The sequence below is a fragment of the Gymnoscopelus microlampas genome (assembly GCF_963454915.1).
Source record: "Gymnoscopelus microlampas genome assembly, chromosome: 2".
Lineage (NCBI taxonomy): Eukaryota > Metazoa > Chordata > Actinopteri > Myctophiformes > Myctophidae > Gymnoscopelus > Gymnoscopelus microlampas.
Window position 1 is genome coordinate 14,656,409 of NC_139939.1, and position 22,399 is coordinate 14,678,807.

The 22,399-nt window shown below is 40.1% G+C and overlaps 1 protein-coding gene across 1 annotated transcript; it reads left to right on the top strand.

Annotated features, from left to right (window-relative positions):
- The first annotated feature begins 4,328 nt into the window (after nucleotides 1-4,328).
- LOC311064629 (annexin A11-like) lies at nucleotides 4,329-18,006 on the top strand. The gene is made up of 10 exons (XM_084084535.1): nucleotides 4,329-4,426; nucleotides 6,719-6,805; nucleotides 8,385-8,479; nucleotides 11,224-11,337; nucleotides 11,496-11,586; nucleotides 11,858-11,937; nucleotides 13,529-13,585; nucleotides 13,890-13,977; nucleotides 14,173-14,268; nucleotides 17,580-18,006. Coding segments are annotated over exons 1-10 (768 nt in total). The 5' UTR covers nucleotides 4,329-4,425; the 3' UTR covers nucleotides 17,639-18,006.
- The last annotated feature ends 4,393 nt before the right edge of the window (nucleotides 18,007-22,399 follow it).

A 22,399-nucleotide genomic window follows, 5' to 3' on the forward strand; every position in this document is an offset into this window, starting at 1 on the left:
AGTGAGGAGGTCTGATGGTGAGGCGGCTGTGGATCAAGGGTTTCCATGGATTATGATTGTGGAGTGTTATTATAGTTGTTATTGTCATTATTGGACACTTTGAAACACTGTCTCTCAACTAACGACAACCAGATTTACTTGTCCAGTTCTGCCCTCCTTTGCCTTGGTAGCAAATAGCTCCTTCTGAACCAGGGGTCATCAACATGTCCGTACCAGTGGCGCCGGCGCCTGTTTAATTAAAGGACACTGTGTCCCCCCATTATTCAGTCCAGCCAACAAAAAAAAACGTAAAAAAAAAAAAATACATAAAAGATAAAATCAGTCCAGTCCTAGTCTGTATCACGTCATTAACCGCGGGGGAGAAGGAAAAAAATAACATGTAGGTAAATTGCTATTATCACACAAACCCTCCAGCTGCCACGAATAAAATACGCAATTTAAATAACTTTATGAGGTTCAGACGAATTAACAATGCATATTTTTGCACTGCCAAGGAACATATTTATTTCAGCCTGGCTGTAACAGATAGTAACACACAGTGGTGTAAAGTAATACTCAAGGACTGTAGCGTACTTAAGTACAATTTTGATGTTATTTTTACTTTACAGGAGTATTTCCAATTTTCAGTACTTTTACTTCTAGGCTACTCCACTACATCTCAGAGGCAAATGTTATACTTTTACTCCACTACAAGTATTTGAAAACTTTAGTTACTAGTTACTATTTAGATATTTTTTTTACAAAACTCACATGCACCTCACCCCTCTATAATATACATTTCGGCCATGCGAAATGAGCCGATCTACAGTAAGCTCACAGATCTTGTAGATCTGCTATTTTCAAAAGATTTGTAGGAGGCTACATGTCATACAGAAAACTTTGATACCAATATTTTTTGTACTTTTACTCAAGTAAATGTTTAATTCCGGATTTTACTTGTAACAGAGTATGTCTACATTGCAGTATTGATACTTTTACTTAAGTAAAACATTTGAATACTTTTTTCCACTGACTGTATCCATGTCCAACCACGAGGTTAGTGGCAGGGACCACAATATAATATTTGTGGTATTCCAAGTTTTTCACAATTTGTCAAATGTTTTTGAAAATAGCAGATCTACAAGCTCACAAGGCGTTGCATTGTGAGCTTGTGGATTGGATATTTTCAAATAGCTGATGTAGGCTATAGGGTTAAAGTGGTTAAACCTCTGGGGACCCCCGGAACACTCCCAAGGACCCCCCCCCCCCCGGTAGTGATGCGCAGGACGACCTTGCAGAACTGTACAAGTAAAGTTGATTTATGTCAGTTGAGAGAAAGCGTTTCAAAGTGTTCAATAATACCAATAATAACCATAATAACACTCCACAATCATAATCCATGGAAACCCTTGATCCACAGCCTCACCATCAGACCTCCTCCTCCTCACCTCTAATCAAAGTTAGTCACCTTGGCATCAAACTATTGTGACACTGCATTCCTTTCAATCCTGTCATGCCCTTCATTAGTCACTCATCGTTTACTGTATGTACATAAGTATCTGTTTTGACTCTCAAGTCATTTATCATCGTTCCATTCGGGCATACTGTACCTTAGACTTTCTCATCAACATAGCTAGTACCTGTTCACCTTAATGGAAACCACAACTATTAAAGTTGCCACACAAAAAAATTGTTTAGCTGGTAGAACTTAATCTCTTCCTGTCCTCAAGTATGTATGGCCCTTTTCCTCCTGCAATGTAAGATGGAAGCACTGTCTGTACTGATAGACCCAATTATTGAAATCCCAAACATGGAATATACTTGGACCATGCCACATTTAATGCCTGTCTCAGGACTGCCACCTGCCAGTATACAGTGGATAACTTCCCAGTCTCCAGGTTTTCGAAAGTATAGCTACCACTTTAACCCTGACATCCCCATTTTGGGCTTGTCATTATAGCCCCCCCCCCCCCAATGATTTGTATGTATTTGGTAAGTGTGGAATAGAGTAGACAATATGGCACATCAGGAGTCCATTATTATATATTTAGGGCTAGGCCTATGTGATTCTGGTAATATTACTTTTAAAAGCACGTTTTGCTATTTTCACAGAATTGAGGCAGCTATTAGCAATCTTTCCTTTTAGCTGTCTTGTTGTCTTCACCTGATGCAATTGTATGTACAGGCTACTTTACGAGTCACCAAAGTTATTCAAACTCATTTTTGTTTGTTTCTACATTATAATGACGTATATATATATATATATATATATATATATATATATATATAGAGAGAGAGAGAGAGAGAGAGAGAGAGAGAGAGAGAGAGATTTTTTTTTCAAAATAAAAAATGGCTGTGGCAAGACATGTCTATGTCCGTGGCACATTTTTTATTTTGAAAGAAAAAAATCTAGATAATGGCTTATATTATTTGGGGGGGAAAGCCGATCTACAATCTGGATTATTATTATCCAAATCAATCAATCACAACACATCACAGCATGTTGTGAGCTTGTAGATCAGTGATTTTCTTATCGTTTTAGCCTATAATGACTTGCCCAAAATTGGGATGTCAGGGTTAAAGTGGTAGCTATACTTTCGAAAACCTGGAGACTGGGAGGTTGTCCACTGTATACTGGCAGGTGGCAGTCCTGAGACAGGCATTAAAGGTGGCATGGTCCAAGTATATTCCATGTTTGGGATTTCAATAATTGACAACTATAATAACACTCCACAATCATAATCCATGGAAACCCTCCATCCACAGCCTAGGACCTCCTCCAACCTAAAAATTAGCTCATGTCAGATTAAAGTTAGGCGCCTTCACATTAAACTATTGTGACACTGAATTCAATTAAAATCCTGGCATGCCCTTCATTAATCACTCATCATGTACGTATCTTTTTTGTCTCTCAAGTTTCCAATTGTTACAGTGTTCTATTGTCATTTTATCCTTGACGTTTCTGTGAGAAGCATTTAACATGTAATTATGATGTCTAATAAATCAAAACAAATCAAGTGTAGCTTGTAGGGTGTGTCTTTTTCCATTGTTACTTGTGAATGCCTTGGACTTCTCATCAACAGAGAATACCTGATCACCTTAATGGAATCCACTAGCAACCTTGCCAAACCAAACCAATGGTTTAGCTGGTAGAACTTGATCTCCTTCTGTCCTCAAGGAACACTGTCTTTTGAAAAGCCAGCAATCTCTATATTAGCCATATGTATAATACGTACCCACTCACCTTTGCAGCTAAGTGGCCCTTTTGAGGTTGAATCACTTGTCATATGTCTGTACTGATGAGACTAAATTGCTATTATCCAAAATAATTAGGATTTAATGTGTTGGTCGTTAAGTGGCTCAGTACTTAATGCCCACGCGCTATTGTTTTAAAATGTACAGCACATTGGAATAGACCCTATGACGCATTAGGAGTCCATTTTATATACATTTAGGGCTAGGCCACTGTTTTTGGTAAGATGATTATTTTGCATGTGTGTGGGAAAAATGAAATATTAATGAAAATGTCCATCACAAGCTGCCATAGACCATATTCACACGGCGGCCATATTCCTATGAAGTTAATGAAATGCCACCACGTTACCACGCAAACGGGGTGGCATTTTCAATGTAATATTCCAAAATGGACACCGTGTGAAAATGGTCTATATATAGTGATGACCCCTGGCCACGGACATAGACATGTCTTGCCACACGGACATGTTGATGACCCCTGTTGACAAGATCTAAGGGAGGAATAACACTTAGTACACCATACAAACACAAAGTATATCTCATCAAGTTATTTTGTTTGTATAGCTTAAATTGTCCGTATGTATGGGCTCACACATTCCCTCCTGCCACATGAAAGAAGTCGGCACAGGGCACATGAATGAACGTCAACCTGAATGATTAACAGATCGTTTAGATACCAGAATGAAACATGATGAAAACGACATTCATGAGACATATTACTCACCCTGTCACCAGAATAAATAAAAACACAGCAGCTGACCGCAATACCCACGGCCAGCAACCATCAGGCAGCTCATGTTTAGATAGCAGGGCATTTATATATAGTCACACTGATTGCCAATGAGGAAGTGGAAAGTACAGCTGTCCCTGCAGTGGCGCCTGAGGCTCAACTCTAACTGGCTACTATTTCTTTCTTTCTTTCTTTCTTTCTTTCTTTCCACTCTCTATCTCTATCTCTCTCTAAATGAAACAAATACATGTAGATGATCACCCAGGCACACGATTAACCATCCGAGGGCATGGCTATATCAGCCCTCGCCACCAGCTCAGGCTGATATGCCAGCCCACATAATAGTTGTCATGATGGGTGGATCCTGCACCTTACTTAAATACTGGTACAGTACTTTCACACGTTGACACTGGTCAAAGTGATACTGTACCTGTTTCAGGAAGGGACCTTCTGCAGAAGAAAGTAAGTGATACATCCAAACATAGATATTAACATGCCAACATCTGCTGTCCAGCAGCAACCAGCTAACTCCAAAACACTAATTTTTCAGGAAATGAAGAAAACCTTATATATTTAAAACAAAGCAACACTGCCTCATCAAAGTTGGTATAGTGACTTTATATATTGTCAGATACTTGCATGTGTCATTATATTATCACCACTTTACCCAAATCCAAGTGGAGTTAGGAGTTTTGTCCGAACAGAAATCCATCTCAAGTGGAGTTAGGAGTCCGATCAGCTGACAATAGCTCCAATCACTGCTGAGGGAGAGGTTTCAAATGGGTCTAAATTCCCAAAAGCTTACAATGGATAGCTCACAATGCATCACAACATGTGAATTGACGCCCTGATGCTTCATGACACTTATTATATAGGCCTACAATAATAAACAGGACTTTAAATATTACAATAAACTTCTGCAAAGAGGGTTTCACGGAGTTGGAGTTTCACTGGAACTAGCGAGAGAAATGCTAGAAACTAATTTCTTGTCACATTGATCTCCTCAGAAAACACGTCATAGATTTTAGAAATGGTACTTGTTTTAATAACATTAGCGTCAGTGCTAAGCTTGATAAACAGGTACTCTGCAGTGCATAGTTTTAACAGACTACGGGGAAAAACCTCTGCCTCGTTAGTGTGTTTATCTGCTGCGCCACACCAGCTCTCCTCTCTGTGCGTGCTAACTGCTGTGGCACAACACCACGGCAGCAGCAGGGAGAGAAGTTCGTTGGTTTGACGGACAGTTTGAGGATCCAATGGAGTTGGGAGGTTTTGTCAGAAGCGCTTTTTAATACTTGTATGTTTTGCAAACTATTAATTTGATTCTGTTATTCATCTCTAAAGTGTCAAAATGTCATTCAGTGTAAAAAATCTTAATGACAAAAGTGTTTTTTAAATGTTTAAATCCATCCTTAAAAATAAACACCCATGTCATAATTGGTGCTACAACATATAAGAAATGGATGATGTAATAATAATAATAATACCTGGAATGTATATAGCACTTTTCTGAGTACCCAAAGTTGCTTTACATGTGTGTGGGGGGTGCCGGGGGAAGAGAGTAAGTAAAAACAACAATTGTATTAGGAAAAAAAACTAAGATAAGCAAGTACGATAGGAGATAAAAGCAAAATATTGATAATTATTTAAAAACTAGAATCAATCTTGTTCGGAATTTTGTACTTCATCAATGTCATTCAGTGCAACACAGGTAAAAAGTTATTTTAAAGCATGGCACATTATGTTAATCACTGTATGTGTCTGAAGTCCTTTTCTGTTGAGTTGACTCTTTCTGCAATATTTAATGACTTGACACCGTTTCTTACTCTAGTAATCTTTGGAACAAAAACACATGTCATTCAGTACAGCACACAGAAAAAAATACTTGTAATGCTTTATTCTATAAAAATAATATATTAAATGGAAAAGTGAGATCTTTTTGGGGTTTTTTCTGCCTTTATTGATAGGATAGTATACTGACAGGAAATGGGGAGAGAGATGGGGGGGGGGGGGGGTAATACACAGCAAAAGTCATCGGGATCGGTCAAACCCACGACACGCTGTCAAGCTGGATTACCAGTGTATGTGGTATGCGCCTGGACCGCTAGGCCAGCAGGCACCCCCAAGTAAGGATAATCTATATAGGTCAAGGTAATTACTTTATATAGGTGGCCTGTTAAATAGTTTATGTGAGTGGTTCCATCATTCAGCGTAACAAAGGTTTTATGACAGTGGCTTTGTTATACCTTGTTTACCTAGTTTACAACATTTTTAGTAAAAATGTATTGCAAGCAATATTTAACTGTTGTATAAACACTATGATAACTATAATATCATCATTTTAAAACTATTTATGGCATTTTATGGTATTATAAAGCACATTATGTGTATAATATAGATGCCTTACACTGAATACATTGCAAAAATATATATAAATATATACATATATATATATATATACATATATGCATATATATATATATACATATATATATATATATATATACATACATATATATATATATATATATATATATATATATATATATATATATATATATATATATATATATATATATATATATATATATATATATATATTATATATATATATAATTGCACTGACAGTATAAATTGTATATTATAGCTCAGTTGAGTCAGCAAACGAATTCTAGAATTTGAAAGTGGGCTACATTTATTATCAGGTGAAACTGACTTATTTGCAATGGAGATGTGACTGTGTTGTTCTTTCAGTGGAATTCAGGGGTTCAATCACGGACTCTCCTGGAGCATCATCAGTGGATGATGTGTTGGTACTGATGAAGGCCATGAAGGGTTTTGGTGAGTTCCTTGGATCCTTCCTGAAAAATATGAGAGTACACTAAGGTTTTGTAATTCATGAGTTAAAAATCTAGTACTTAAAAAGGAAAGTGTAAAGATTCTTTTTTTTTGCAGAATACAAAAAGAAAAAGAAATCTGTCAGATTGAAAATAAATATGTTTTAAGATTTGGGGTGCATAAAAACTAAAAACTGTCTCTCCATGTCTCTTATTACTGACATGACTGTAACCTGTACTATTCTATATTAATGTTCTGACCTGGACGAAAGCTTTTGATGTATTTTATTATGACAGCCATCTTGCATGATGCATGATGATCAGGTCATGATCAGGTCATGTCAACAAAGCATTTGAAAAATTGCCTTTGTAATTCTACCATGAGAGAGGGAGAGAGAGAGAGAGAGAGAGAGAGAGAGAGAGAGAGAGAGAGAGAGAGAGAGAGAGAGAGAGAGAAGCAGTGCGTGTGAGGACTGGCTGTACAGGATTTTGACAGAACCAGGTTCATTTGGTCTACGTGGAGTTTCTTGATTTCTGGTCTGAAATCAAAAGCAACGTCTAGTGGAAAAAGATGCACCGTAGACAGGAAGCAGATCATTTCCTCTATTCCTCTATCGTCTTTTATTACAGCCATTATTTCTTCCCCCTGTTTTTCCACTTTGTCTTTCTTCCACGAGGGAGGCACATTGGATAGCATATTAGGAGCAGCAAGTGTCTGTCTGTCTATCTGTCTGTCTGTCTGTCTGTCTGTCTGTCTGTCTGTCTGTCTGTCTGTCTGTCTGTCTGTCTGTCTGTCTGTCTGTCTGTGTCTCTCTCTCTCTCTCTCTCTCTCTCTCTCTCTCTCTCTCTTCTTTTTTTTTTTTTTTTTTTTACTCAACCTTCAGAACAACAATTAACATGCATTGAATGAAAAAACGAACTCTACTAAGGCTAACTGGATAAGCTAAGCACTTTCTCTGAACAAGTATTGGCACTTTGGCTACCAGTGTGTGCGGCCAGTGTGTCGGTGGGTAGCAGGTTTTCTAGTGCTATCTTCATGCGCATGAACTCAGTAGGGTCCCGAAGAATGGGATGCGCGGTCTGGGTCCTATAACATCGGCTTCAGCCGCCCCATAGGAGGGAACTGAGCACTCTGGGACTGACGCGGGAGAGGTCTATGGCCAGGACCCAACTGATACTCATGGGCCCTCGGTGGTGGCAGCCACTGGGTTTGAGCAGATTAACAATATTAGCTGGATGGTTTTCTGTACTGTTGCGGTAGATTAGGCCTACCACTCTGTGTGACACTGTTGGGGGTGTCTGACTGGTTTAGGCTTGTAGATTTGATGATAGTCTCTTTTTACAGGATGTGCATGGCTAGAGGTTTGCTCTCTCTTTATGTCATAAAGGGTGTGTACATGGGCCTTTAGGGTAACTCGCAACAAACCCTTATTCGTTTGCATAGTCTTGAACTTGTACTATATGTTTATCCAAGATTATAGTCATTGTAAGTATATAAGTAAACCACTAGAAAATTAAGTGACTGCACTGTGTTTGTCTCTTTGAATAACATACATTTTTACATTGTGGGCTTGTCTGTGCAGGAACTGATGAACAGGCCATTATGAACTTGCTGGGAAGTCGATCCAACAAGCAACGTGTGTCTATGCTCAGTACCTACAAAACTGCCTATGACAAGGTACCTGTCATTATACACTCATCCTGTTACTATTGAAGTAGAATCAGTGACTGATACGATGATTTTGATGATTATAAGTGCATAGGTATATGAACACAACTATATTTATAATATGTAAAGGGTAATCAACAACAAGCCATGTGGTTATTGGAAGAATAATGCATGAGGTTAAAACAAAACATTATTTTTGTTGTTGTTAAAAGTTTAAAGCACTATATTCGGATAGTAATCATTGATTTAGAGTGTTTGTTCAATAGCAGGGGTCTCCATGTCTCTCCAGCTCTTTAATAATCAGGTGGGTTGCCAATTTCAGCAAATCGGAGAGAGTACCCATTTATCAGCTTCAATTGTAGTGTTCCAGTTCCAATTTTGTGTGCTAATTTCTTTGTGTCATCACTTCTAATTTCACTTGTTTATCCTGTATCTCTCTCCTGATTGGATACAATTGGTATCCCAACCAGAAAATGCTTTTTTCTGTTTATTAATGACTACTATCATAATATAGAGATATTTAACACTTACATTAACAAAGAAAAATCACTTACCCTACCTTTAACAGCCATATATAACGGTTGCCCATAGGAAAGTAAAAATATATGGCCAAATATATAGTTTGCTTTCTTGTTGCCTGTAAGGGCAATTGTTTTTGTCTCGCCCAGAGGTGGGTCGGCGAGACATAGTGATTGATTACACTTGTAAACGTTTTTTCAGAACAGCCAGAAAACAGCATGAGTGCTGTTTGGAATGTTGGATCACATTTGAAGCAAATTAACAAGAAAAGGCTGTTAACATAACACACTACCACTCTGAACCAGGAGTATAATGATGGTGATGAATACTATACTGCTTTAAAGTTTAATGTGGCAGGCGAGTGGGAAGATCAGGTCAATGTAATCATTTCTGAGTACTCCAGCAGACTTGATTTAATCCATGCTTCGCCCCTGCCGGTTATTATGAAATTGGAGGCAGTCAGAATAATAGCATTGGCCAAGGTACAACATCTTTTTTTCTCCAATGTTCCACGAAAATCACTACGTGATTTGACTGACAAAACTGTACACCTACAATGGATTGAGACAATGGATTGGTCTTAACACACACAACATGTGACATATTTCACAGTAAACGTGAGGGTGGTATGGGTGTTCCCAATTTTTTATCGACATATATTGCTGCGAGGCTCTCCCATTTGTTAAATATGCATCTAAACTTAACCTCTCCATCTGGTTTCCAGGCAACCATGCTCCTCACTGTATACATCATGGTCATGAACAAATAGCTGAAACCATGTCCCACATCCTAAACGGGTGCCATGTATACAGGGGACTCTACATAATTAGGCATGACAGAATAGTGGATCTGATATCAAAAGAAATCTCTTCTATTTTCAGGTCCTCCATTATGCTGTTTAAGCATTCTACTGTGAAGCCGAGCATGTTTAGTCTGTGTAATGATGATTCTGTGTTCTCTAACATTTCAGCTAACACCCCTGATGTCATTGTTGTTAATGAAAACCATAGAGACTGGCTGTTTCCCCATTATCTGACTGCACTGGCAGTGTTTATGTCCTTTGTACATCTTGTAATTCTGTTTATGTGGACATAAATAAATATTTCATGTGTGTGTGTGTGTGTGTGTGTGTGTGTGTGTGTGTGTGTGTGTGCGCGCGCGTGTGTGTGTGTGTGTGTGTGTGTGTGTGTGTGTGTGTGTGTGTGTGTGTGTGTGTGTGTGTGTGTGTGTGTGTGTGTGTGTGTGTGTGTGTGTGTGTGTGTGTGTGTGTGTGTGCGCGCGCTCGCTTATCTCACCCATCACTATATTTTATATGATAAAGTGGGTTGGCCATCTCTCGCAGTTCGTACAGAGCAGCATTGTATTTTATTTATTTATAAGGCCTTGTGTGGTAAACTTCCTTTATACAGTACCTATCCTCGCTTTTGAAACCAAAGATTTCTGGACATTCAACACGTTGTTCACAAACACACATTAGATATACCAGTCCACGTAAAGCATCAACAAGGAAAGACTGCTTTCATTTATTATGCTCCACTAGGCCTGACCTCGATTATTCGAATAGTTGACTAATCAGTCTAGGGGTGTCCGAGTCGACGACGACTACCAATCTCTTAGTCGAATTATTGTTATTATTTATTTTTAAATGTTTTGACTGAGAGATTGGCCTTGTTTGTTATATTAATTAACCAAGCAAGTATATGTTAAATCAGACATTAAGCACCCCTACAGCCCAAATGGAATTTTCCTCTGTTGCATAATATCTTTTTTGGCATGATTCGACTGCCAATCTCAGTCGAATCATGCCAAAATAAATTTAAAAAATGTTGCATTTAGTCGACTATTAGTCGACTGTAGGCAACTATTGGCCAATCAGATTTGACTATAGATATCGTGTGTGTGTGTGTGTGTGTGTGTGTGTGTGTGTGTGTGTGTGTGTGTGTGGCGCGCGCGCGTTGTCTATTGCACCTTTATGGTAAATAAAAAATGACAAACAACTAGTTGTAAATAAAACCTTATGGGTGAGGACTCAGATTACTTTACCCAGACTGTGATCATGACAGCCAGACAACAGGAGCTGACAGTGAAATGGAACAGGGGATTGAATTATCTTCAGAGTCCAGTAAAGTGGTGCCATGGACCGTTTCCCCCCACCTGCAGATTATGAATAACACCATTGGAGCACGCGTCGCCATTGGATAACATTTCAAGCATGTGTCCCTTTCCTCTGTCAGGATCTCATTAAGGAACTGAAATCAAAACTGTCTGGAAACTTTGGTTCGCTGGTTCTGGCCATGATGACAACCGCTGCTGAGTATGATGCCTTTGAGCTCCACACTGCCATGAAGGTATGTACTACTCGAATAACCTTTTTTTCTTCTTTCATGGTTTCCGGTTCATATTACCATGTCTATCTGTATATCAACAATATTTGTATATTTATTTTACTACTTTTTTACCCCCCTCCCCAAGCTTAACTGATAAACTCTGTTTGACATCCTAACAGGGAGTTGGAACTGATGACGCCTGCTTGATAGAGATCCTGTCATCTCACTCCAATGCCGAAATCAAGGAGATAAACGAGATTTACCAAAGCGGTAAATGGTGTTCATTGAAGATGCTTACATACTGTTAAAATCAGGCACATATCCCTACGGACGGAGAGTCTGGCAAACTCAAATATCTAAACGTCATGGACAGTTTGCAGTTTGCACTTTATTTGGCTACTGTGAATTAGGCTTTAGCCTTTCTGTGGTTAAGCGGCCATGATTTAAAGGATACAAAAAAATGTGTTACTTATTTTCTTATTAATACTTTTTGGGTGAAGTATTCCTTTAAGTTATTCATACTCGATTGTGTTTTGCCCAGAGTACACAAAGACACTGGAGGCTGCGATCACAGGGAATACCTCAGGTCATTTCCGTGGACTCCTGATGTCACTGGCTCAGGTACAATTTGAACCCCCATTACCCCATATAGCCCAGTGGTTCTCAAACTTGTCAGGCTGTGACATCCCAAAATAATCCAGCCTGATCGCCAGAGAATTAGTATACATTGCACGGATTTGTGCACGTCATTCCGTGCATAGTCGCCTAGAAACCCCCAAATTCCGTGCATATGTACGGGGAGTCCCACGGTGGGCGTAACCAGTCGCAACCCGGAAAAACCAGGAAGTAGAGCAGTCCCCACAACAAAATTGACGATTCTGTGCCTATCGGTACGTAACTCAAACGCCGCTGAGTAGGCTCAAGGGAATGTCGCTATGTTCAGGACGGCAACTCGCGCGCTTTAGCGGGTAACAGTCTTCCACGCCGACATCTCGCCACTCCGACTAGTGGCTTCCGCGTGCGGTTAGGGTTAGGGTGAGGGTTAGGTATAGGGTTCGTTAACGTCGGAAAGGCGACATGTCGGAAAGCCGCCATGTAACCCTTTAGCGCGCTCGGTGGTCCTTCACAAAGCGACAATTCCCTTGAGACTGCGCGGCTCCGAAATGGTTTAGTCACAATGGGGGAGATGCGAGGCGGCTATGCACGGAATTTGTGGTTTTCCAGTAGTCTATGCACGGATTTTGAGAAACGCTGAAAAACGTTCAATGAGAACGTTTCCTCTGGCGATCGGGTTGAATAATCACGTTTACAATTTACAATTTAAGCATTTAGCTGACGCTCTTAATCCAGAGCCATTTACAGTAACAAGGTAAACACACACATCAAATGCATAGAGACAGTGTAGTGCCAGTAATCTAGGATCATTGGTAAACCAAGAACCTCACCTCAGAAATCAGTCTAAACGGGGGGCACGGTGGCGCAGTCGGTAGCGCTGTCGCCTCACAGCTAGAAAGTCCTGGATTTGATTCCCGCCGGGGACACAGTGGGCGCTGGGGGCGTGTCTTCTCCTCCGCGTCATCAGCGCCCATACCCTAGGTGGGGTTGGCTACTCTGTGTGGAGTTTGCATGTTCTCCCCGTGTCCCCTAGGGTAGTTAATACCCTCACAAAAACATGTAGTAATGCTGGTCGCTATACTGCCTCCCCCATGACAGCCGGGGCATTGACTCAGTTTGACTCAGTTCCACAGATAAACATTGTGAAAGTAGCCAAACTACAAGCTCACAGCGCCTTGAGGCATTGTGAGCTTTTAGATCGGCTAATTTCAAAAGTTTTGCCTCTTTCTTCGACATATTTGACAATTTGGCCGATGTTTGACCATTTTTGATATAGTTTGTTGATTACTTTTGACACAGTAATGGTCTTATTATTTATATATATTTCATTTTAGAGGTATTAAAAAGGACTTAAAAGTCCTTAAATTGTCACTTTAGAAATGTGTACAGATACAGTGTATACAGATACCCTGTATACAGTACACATATACTGTATGTACAGTATGTTGGTTTGTTTGCTGTTTGAGAACCACTGCCCTAGCCAACCCCCATTACAATATACAACCGCCATGATACAATCCCAGTAGGCCTACTCCATATACAGTATGTGGGTGCATCAGTTGTAGTGTTCCGACTATGATTGTCTCTGTACTTTTAGGGTAATCGTGACGAAAGTGAAACTGTGGACATTGCTATGGTCAAACAAGATGCTCTGGTAAAAATCTTTTTCAAGGACAGAATGATTACGTGTGTGTGTGTGTGTGTGTGTGTGTGTGTGTGTGTGTGTGTGTGTGTGTGTGTGTGTGTGTGTGTGTGTGTGTGTATACATGCATATGGCATTGTGTTATTGGATGTACATTTTAAAAACTGTCTTGTTGTAGCCTTTTAATTTGGTTTTAATGTATGTATTTGTACTGCATTAGCCTATGATGACAATAACGTATTCTATTCTAAAGTGTAATTTTCCAGCTGCCTTGTTAACACATGCAAAGTCATACATGTCAACATGCTTCTTATAGGCGCTCTACGCTGCAGGAGAGGACAAAATTAATGAGTCTAAAGTCAATACTATTCTCTGTTCCAAGAGCAACGCCCATCTTAGAGCAGGTATATACTGTATCTAGTAAACCAGTACACTCTTCAAAAGTAAACAAATCACAAAGTAATTTTTGAATCAAACATACATCAAACATGCACTCTGAGGAGAACTGAAAATATGGAATGAAATGGCCTTGCGTGTGCGTGTGTGTGTGCGTGTGCTTGTGCGTGTGTGCGTGTGTGTGTGCGTGTGTGCGTGAGTAGTGTTTCAGGAGTACCTATCCATGAATGGCTTTGATATTGAGAAGAGCATTGCCAGAAAAATGTCCGGAAGCCTTAAGACTGGCATGACAGCAGTGGGTAAGTCTGCCAATAGGTGGAACACTTAAAACATTCACATACATTAGCTTTTACTTGTCTTGTGCATATGCGTATTTGTACCAAGGTGTAGATTTTCTTTGTCTGACATAACGGAAAACTATGGCCTGTACGGAATAGAAGCACTGAAGCTTCATATAAATAATGTTGACATTCAAAATCAACATTTGAAAATGTTGGCAGAAGACTTTTATTCTGCAAATGACATGGTTTTGAAATGTAACTAAAATCCCACCGCAGTCACGGCTTGTTGATGCTGAAAATCCTTCAGTTTCCATAACCACTTAAACCCGAGCATCCATATTCTTAGGGGGGCGCGACACGAGATTTGGTTTAGACAGAAAAAAGCGGTCCAAGTAGGGAGTAGGCCTACAGAGCCAACTCAGGTCCAGTTTACAAAGTCTATGGGTTTAAAGGAGAATTCCGGACCACATTCTCTTACCTTTTATATGATATTAAATCCTAGGACGAGTGGTACAGTAGAAAAATGTCATAACTCCATCCCGAGTCCACCGCAGCTAAAAACCTAAGCGGACTGTCCATATGCTAGATTGTGTATTTGTATCGTGATTTGATATTTATTTTTCTGTTCCTATCTGACTTTCCTAATGACAGAAAACTGTCCACAGTGTGTGTGTGTGTGTGTGTGTGTGTGTGTGTGTGTGTGTGTGTGAGATGCGCCCCTCTGAATGTCTCGAGATTTCGCCCGTGATCAGCATTTAAACACTACGGCGGCCCATTTGGGACAAAAACACTGTGGTGAGGTCTCTGTCATTAGGAAATTCAGATATGAACAAAAAATATATAAAACTGCAAAAAATATGTGATCTAGCGCATGGACCGTCTGCTCAGGTTTTTAGCTGCGGTGGACCCGGGATGGAGTTAGGACATTTTTCAACTGTACCACTCGTCCTAAGAAATAATAATATCATATAAAAAGTAAGAAAAACATGGTCCGGAATTCTCCTTTAAGTGGTTGATTGGAAGGTTCTTTATTTTCCTGGGTCACATCTATAAGGCAGCAATCATGCCATTTGTAGCTTAACTCAGTGGCTGCTTCCAAGAGTCACTACATAGGAAAAAAGCACAAGTGCAAGCAAGCAAGCAGCATGATGGTGATCAGGGACGTGCTGGCCACTGGGAAATTGGGAAAATTCCAGAACGGCCGCGCCATTTACGGGCCGTCAAACGGCCGGTGGGCCACCCAAAAAAATAAATACAATTATTACGGTCATTTCCGGGTCGTGCGCAAGGAAAATTAGAAAACAAGGAAGGGACAGCCTAGGGGGCGGGCCGACGCCATTGCTCGCATAGCAGACGCCATTGATGCTCATGGGAGGCAAAACTGGAACAGGAAGTTTGGTGAAATACTATGAAGTCTATGGCAGACAGCTGGACCAGCTTGTGAACAAACACTATTTCTGAACGATTGTGTCCTTTGTCAGATAATCGGCTCAGGAATATAAAAGAAGACATATCACAGGTTTTTATCCAATCAATTTGGATTTCTTTAGCACGCTGTATAATTTTATTGAGGCATCTAAACAGTGGAATGTATCGTCCATACTCTGTACAAAAATCCTCTCTGGCAGTGTTGCCAGAATGTGAGCGAGAAATAAGCAACCAGGTCTAGGAAAACAAGCCCAAAAGGAGCACCGGGGGCCAGGGGATGGGGAGATGGAGCAGGGACCCCCTACCCTACCTCGACCCCTACTTCGGGGGGGTCAGCATATATTGTATAATTATGTATACAATTGTGTTTCATAAACATACATGTTATTGTGCATCAATACTATTAAAAATAATAGACAGAATAATATATTCATGCTTTTATTTATGGGTACAGTGAGTAGGGTGGCCGCACTGCCATTTATAAACATACCTTATTAACCGAGAACAACAATCTGTCAATTGCACAATAATCATGTATACAAGCTATTCAAAATGGACAGAATCATTTATAGATGTCATCATTTATTTAATACATAAATGTGGAAAATGTTTTAAAAAGATATATGAAGACAAACGGATATTTAAAAACATATATCAAATATTTGTATATATATATATATATATATATATATATATATATATATATAATTTATTTTAATTTTTATTGTCTAATCAAGCAACAATTTCGCGGACCCCCTGCAGTACCTCGTGGACCCCCTAGGCGTTGCGGACCCCTGTTGAAGACTTGCACTAGGCCATTATGAGCACTTTAAACCTTTACTGTATACATTGAAAATAGCCGATCTACAAGCTCACAACGCGTTGTGAGCTTGTAGATCTGCTATTTTTTTTTAAATCTTGAAGTAAAATGTGAAATATTGAGGATTTTTTAAACACTAACAACACAAATCTGGTACTTTCAGATGGGGGTTAGGGACAAATACATATTAATTTGAGGGTCCATGACATAAACATAATTAAGAACCACTGGTTAAAGTAATTTTAAAATTGTGAAGCCCAAGTCCAAATAATCAACTACACTTTAGAAAAAAGCCCATAAAACCGCAACCCGCAACTACCAATATTTACAAGCAACTTCACAGAAAAATAATCCCAAAGTCGCTTATAATAAGTGGACATGGCAACACTGGTTTCTGTCTCGGCAGTATCGCCTACTTTGTGCTCTTTAGATAGCTCAATAAACTTATACAGTGGACACATCGAAAAGCAACACAGCAGAAAACAATGTGTGATATGTCTTCTTTTATTTTCCAGAAGCAATTACTTTACAAAGGTCTCTCAGTCATTCAGAAATATATTTTGTTCATGAGCTGATCCACCGGGCTCTCATTAACTCCAAAGCATTCCACTGAACTCACGGCTGCAGTCTGGCTCCCATGGTCCGACGAATCTGCCGGCTGGAATTGCATGATAGCGAAAATGACGTAGATGACCCTACCTTCTTTAAATATATCTTGGTCGTGCGGCCCAATTATTAGTTCCGTTACTGTTGGGAAAAGTCATTGACATTATGGTGTTTATTCAGTGCACTGTTCCTCAGTAACAAGTGTCTCCCTGTCTCTCCAGCTCTTTCGTAAACAGAAAATGCATTTTCAGAACGGGATACCAATTCTGTCCAATCAGGGTACAGGATAAACAAGTGAAATTGGAAGGAAAGAACAGACAAAATTGGAACTGGAACATTAGTCTCCTTATACACATATACGCTTTAACTTTTTAACAAAAAAAAAACTTCTGTTGTAACCAAAAAATGTTACTTTCCCCAATTTAGTCGTTCTGCCAATTAATTTCTCCCCACACACATGTATGTGTGTTGTCAGTGCTGTTGTATCCTACTGACTCACCTGCCAGTCAGGAGCACCCACCGGGAGGACGTTAAGGTGACAGGTGCCACCCAAGCCCCCAGAACCCAGTGATCGCATTGAAGCGGAATGGACATGCTGGCCATTTGAGGTATTGCAGGTGGGCCACTGTATATGAACGAGGGCTAGGACGTTGGGCGTGGCCTACTTGGGGCTTCTGTGACGCACAGAAGCCCCGACCATCTTTTCATGGACAGTGAGGTCTACAAACTTACAGTAGCTTGTCCTATGTTATGGAGTTATGTCAAAGAGAGTTATAGGCTAGTAGGCTACACAACCTGGCTGGGTTAAGGATATAAACCCGACGATCGAATCTCTTATTAACGTGGCAGTACGGGATCACTGCCGCCCGTCCGAGTCTCACGGGGAATATCCTACATGCTTGTGCACTGCTCGGTATGGGTTAAATAAATGAATATACAAACCCCATTCTTGGCGTGTGCGTGTGTGTGACTTGACAGGCAGCGAGGCGAGACAATTCACAGCACTGAATACAGCTGTATCAATAACCTGAATAGCAGTTGGCACGTGATTCTGTTAACAGACCAACAAACCAGGCATACGTTCAGCCTTTGGAGAGAAAGGATTAGTTTGAATTGCTACTAGAAGAGAGGGTAAAAATCAGCTTGATCTACTTTGCGCAGTTGTTCTCAAACTTTTTGAGTGACTTCTAACATATTTCGAACAATTTAATAGTTTTATTTTTTTTTATTTTTTTCATGAATGATCTTAAAGCTGGATTTAGACATAGCCATATTGGACAGTTGAAAAAATACTCTGCTATTACTTCTAATACAATCTCCTGTCACCAGGAACAAGAGAAAATAGAGAGTTTCTCCATAAACAACTAGAGGCAATATTGAACCAATGAAAAGTATTAGTGCTTCTGCCAAAAGCAGCTAACTCCATTGGCTCCTCAAACTTTCTGCTAAACCAGCTAACTCCAGCAAAGGGGGGTGGGGGTAGCTGGTTTTGCTGACTCCAGGCCCCCCCCCCTTTTGACCTCCATCCTCATTGTGAGCTTGGAGGTCCATTCAGCTGTTCTTATCAATGATGAACAAAACCTCCTAACTCCATTTTTTTTTTCATTTCCTAAAAAAATGAACATTTTGGAGTTAGATGGTTCGTGCCGGACAGCAGAGATAACACAATTACACAATAAATACATGTCATCAACAAATACAAAACACTATGCTTAATATTCAAAGGAGAAAAAGTAAATCCAGTCCGGGTTTTCTTCCTAATAAAAATAGCTGAAACAACAGGAAGTTAAAGGACGACTTCACCGCTTTTCAACCTATCTTCATATAATTGGTCCTCACTAATACTCATGATAAAATGGTAAAAAAAAAATCTACTCGGCCTGTGTCTCATAGGAGGACTGTGGACAGTCCAGAAACCCGTCTACCAGTGACATCATTGTTAGACATGATTTTTTTTCCAACAAGATTTCACATTTTTTATTTAGATTTTTATTAACACAAGAACAATGGCTTCTTTTATTGCATTGCAACTTTCCAGGAATAGAAAGCCTGCAGTTTCTTGGAGTCCCCATTGATGATGTCACTGGTAGACGGGACTCTGAACTGTCCACAGCCCTCCTCTAAGACACAGACGAGTAGAAAAAAATGGTACCATTTTATCATGAGTGTTAGTGAGGACCAATTATATGAAGATAGGTTGAAAAGCGGTGAAGTCGTCCTTTAACATGTTTATTAACAAAACAAACAGTACTGGGTTTTGTGAAGTTCTACACTGCCTGAATCAACATGTTTGCGTTCGTTTACGTGCTAAAAGAGTGACTGAGAGCTGTTTCACCGTACAGTGTAAGTCAATGAGGATCATATTTTGAATTATCATTATTCTAATCAATGGAGCAATTATTTTTGATTTCTAGTCCACCTTTGGATATACATCATGGCAAGGTAACTATACACAACCCAAACCTCTACCAAAGTGGTATTGCCCTTTAAGCATGATCAGACGCATTGCTAGGTCTCTACCAGGTTGGGGGCTTAGCCCCCCAGGCAATGTGTCCCCCCCCCCCGCGCGCGCTCGCGAAGCGGATTTGGGAACTTTTTTCCCCGTTTTCTGTTACTTTATTTCGGTTTTAGGGTTAGGGGTAGGGTTAGGTTAGTTAGGGTTATAGATATATAATTTAAAAAAATAAAAAAATAAAAAACGTTTTATTTTATTTTATTGTTTTTTATTGGTGGCTTTGGATAAAACATTGGTGGCTATAGCCACTGAAGCCCCCGCGTAACGACGCCCCTGAGCATGATCCTCACCCAATCCCGTTCACTTGTATCTCACAGCAAGCCTAACTGAACCTTCCCTATTCACCTGTTTCCTAGGCTGTGTTTTCCACTTCCTGTCAATTTTATCCAATGAAATCCAATGAAACTGGTCAGATGACCAATGATATCCAATGAAATCGACAGGAAGTGGAAAACACACAGCCTAGGAAACAGGTGAATTGATACACACGGAGATAGACGGGAACGCCCAGGAACGCCCCATTCGATTTTGGCTCGGGGGAAAACAGAACGATCTGCCTCATAGAGTTACATCATACACGATCGTTTGGATCACTTTCAGAGCTATTTTATGGACGATAGAAACATTGTCAGCTAAGAAAAATCCATCAGAAGTACAGCTGGAACACACTCATCCCTCGGAAAAGTTGACTTATTATATGTGACTAAAAAGACCAAACATTGACAATCTATGAGCTCACAGCGCGTCGGAACGCGACGCGTTGTAACTGTGAGCTAGATTGGCAATGTTTGGTTTATGTCCCCCCCAGAATACGTAAACTGGGGTTCATGTGGTTTATCAGATTATCCTTATATGTTATTGCATGAGTCAAGTTTCAGCACAAGCACCACTGAGATCGGAGATCTGTTTCCCTCTTTCAAGCTCCGTCTGAATACCAAAACACTCGCCCCAAAACACAGTCGCCCCGGGGCAAACCCGCCGGTATTCACCTGGTATTCTGTAGGAACCGATTTTTAAGTTTAGTATGCTGACATAAAGTAATTGGGTTAATGTGTATTCATTTTGTTAATGTGTTCATTTAATTTGATATATGAGTATATTCATTTTAATATGGTAGGACTTGGGAGTGAGGAATGGCGAGGTGTCAAGTTTGCAATACTGTGTGGTCATGTTATGGCTACATGGGCTATGTGAGTTACGGTGTTGACCATTCCACAGGGTCTGTTATCTCCTCTCTGTTCTCCACTCTCCAAGTCCCCTGTTGGTACTTAACCTGACAGGGAGAGAATACTCTGATATGGATTACTTTTTGTACTTATTACTTTGGGTACTTTCTAAGTACCGCCCTGTCTATGTGATACTTTGAGTACTTTGTGGGCCGACCCTAATGTCTTGTGTTGTAATAAAGCTTGTGTGAGTCGGTGGGCAGACCAGTTGTGATTAGACTTCTGTCAGCACATCTCCTTGTCCGGCAAGTCAAATACTGAGATCTCAAAGTTGTCCGTGTGTGTTTATTCGAATGTGTAATCTGAGCCTAAGGTGTTTGTAAAATGATATAGCAATCTATCATTTCACTGGTCCTATTCGAGCACGGATGTCAGAGCTGTTCCAAGAAGAGTAAGAAGGAAGACGACGCCGGGAAAGACTGCAAGCAGCCAGGACTCGGTAGCCCGGATCCTGCAAAAAATCCTGGAGCGTTGAATTCGGGTCCAGGCCGGCGTTCATCTCGTCTGACATCTTCTCTTCAAGGAACGGCCGACGACATTTGAACCTGATTACACACCTATAAACATACACGTAAGTTGATCCTTGTGTGGATCATTCTTGAATATTACTCGAGTGTAATGTTGACAAATGTGCCTAACATGTGGTTAGGATAAGGGTCCTTGTGTGGACACTTTGGTGGTTAATATTATTTGTGTATGATATTGACAAGTGTGGATATTTCTGAAGAGTTATATTCACTGTTGCTGTGTTTTAGAAGCAACTGAGTGGCTTATAGTTTTCTGCAAAGTGTATACTGTAGTGTGTATGAAATCACAGATATTGACAGACGTGCGTCATCACTATGTGTATCCAAAACGCGATCTGAGTGAGTTATCCGGGTCTAACGATTTTCTCTCCGCGGTTATCACTATGTGAGTGAGCCGTGAGCACTTTTCTGGATCTGATCATCTAGAATAACCCACAAAATACTCTTGGGTGTTCGATGAGAGATCCGTTGGAACGTGGTGAAACTGAATGTGTTTATATGTCTTGTGCTTAATATTACTGAAGTGTGATATTAAGATGTTATTAATGAATGTGTGTCGCCAGTATACAGCAGTGCATATAGCCCTCGAATTTTCTGCAATTGTGTACTGAGAAAAGAATGAGGTAAGTAAAAGTCACGGTGATTGGAAAGGCCCATGGTCTCACAATTCCCTCTGGAAAACACTATTGGTAGTGGTTTTTTAGAGCAGCCCCGTGGGCTGGTGAATTTTGGGAAGTGTTTGTCACGGAAATTGCAAGTCCAGGTCTTGCAAAATCCCTCTGGAAGACACTAAAAGGTAGTGGTTTTCCAGGGCATGTCACGTGGACATGGTGAATTAAGGGTGTGATACATTGTCCAGTATACAGTGGTGCAGTAAATAAACCCTCGCAATACACTTAGTTACGATAAGAACAAGATATTTATAGTGGTTAAATAATTTCTACACATTGAACTGAACATCATAATAACCACACATAATTCAGGTTTCACCCACATAATAGTAAATTGGCCATTGATATATGAAGAC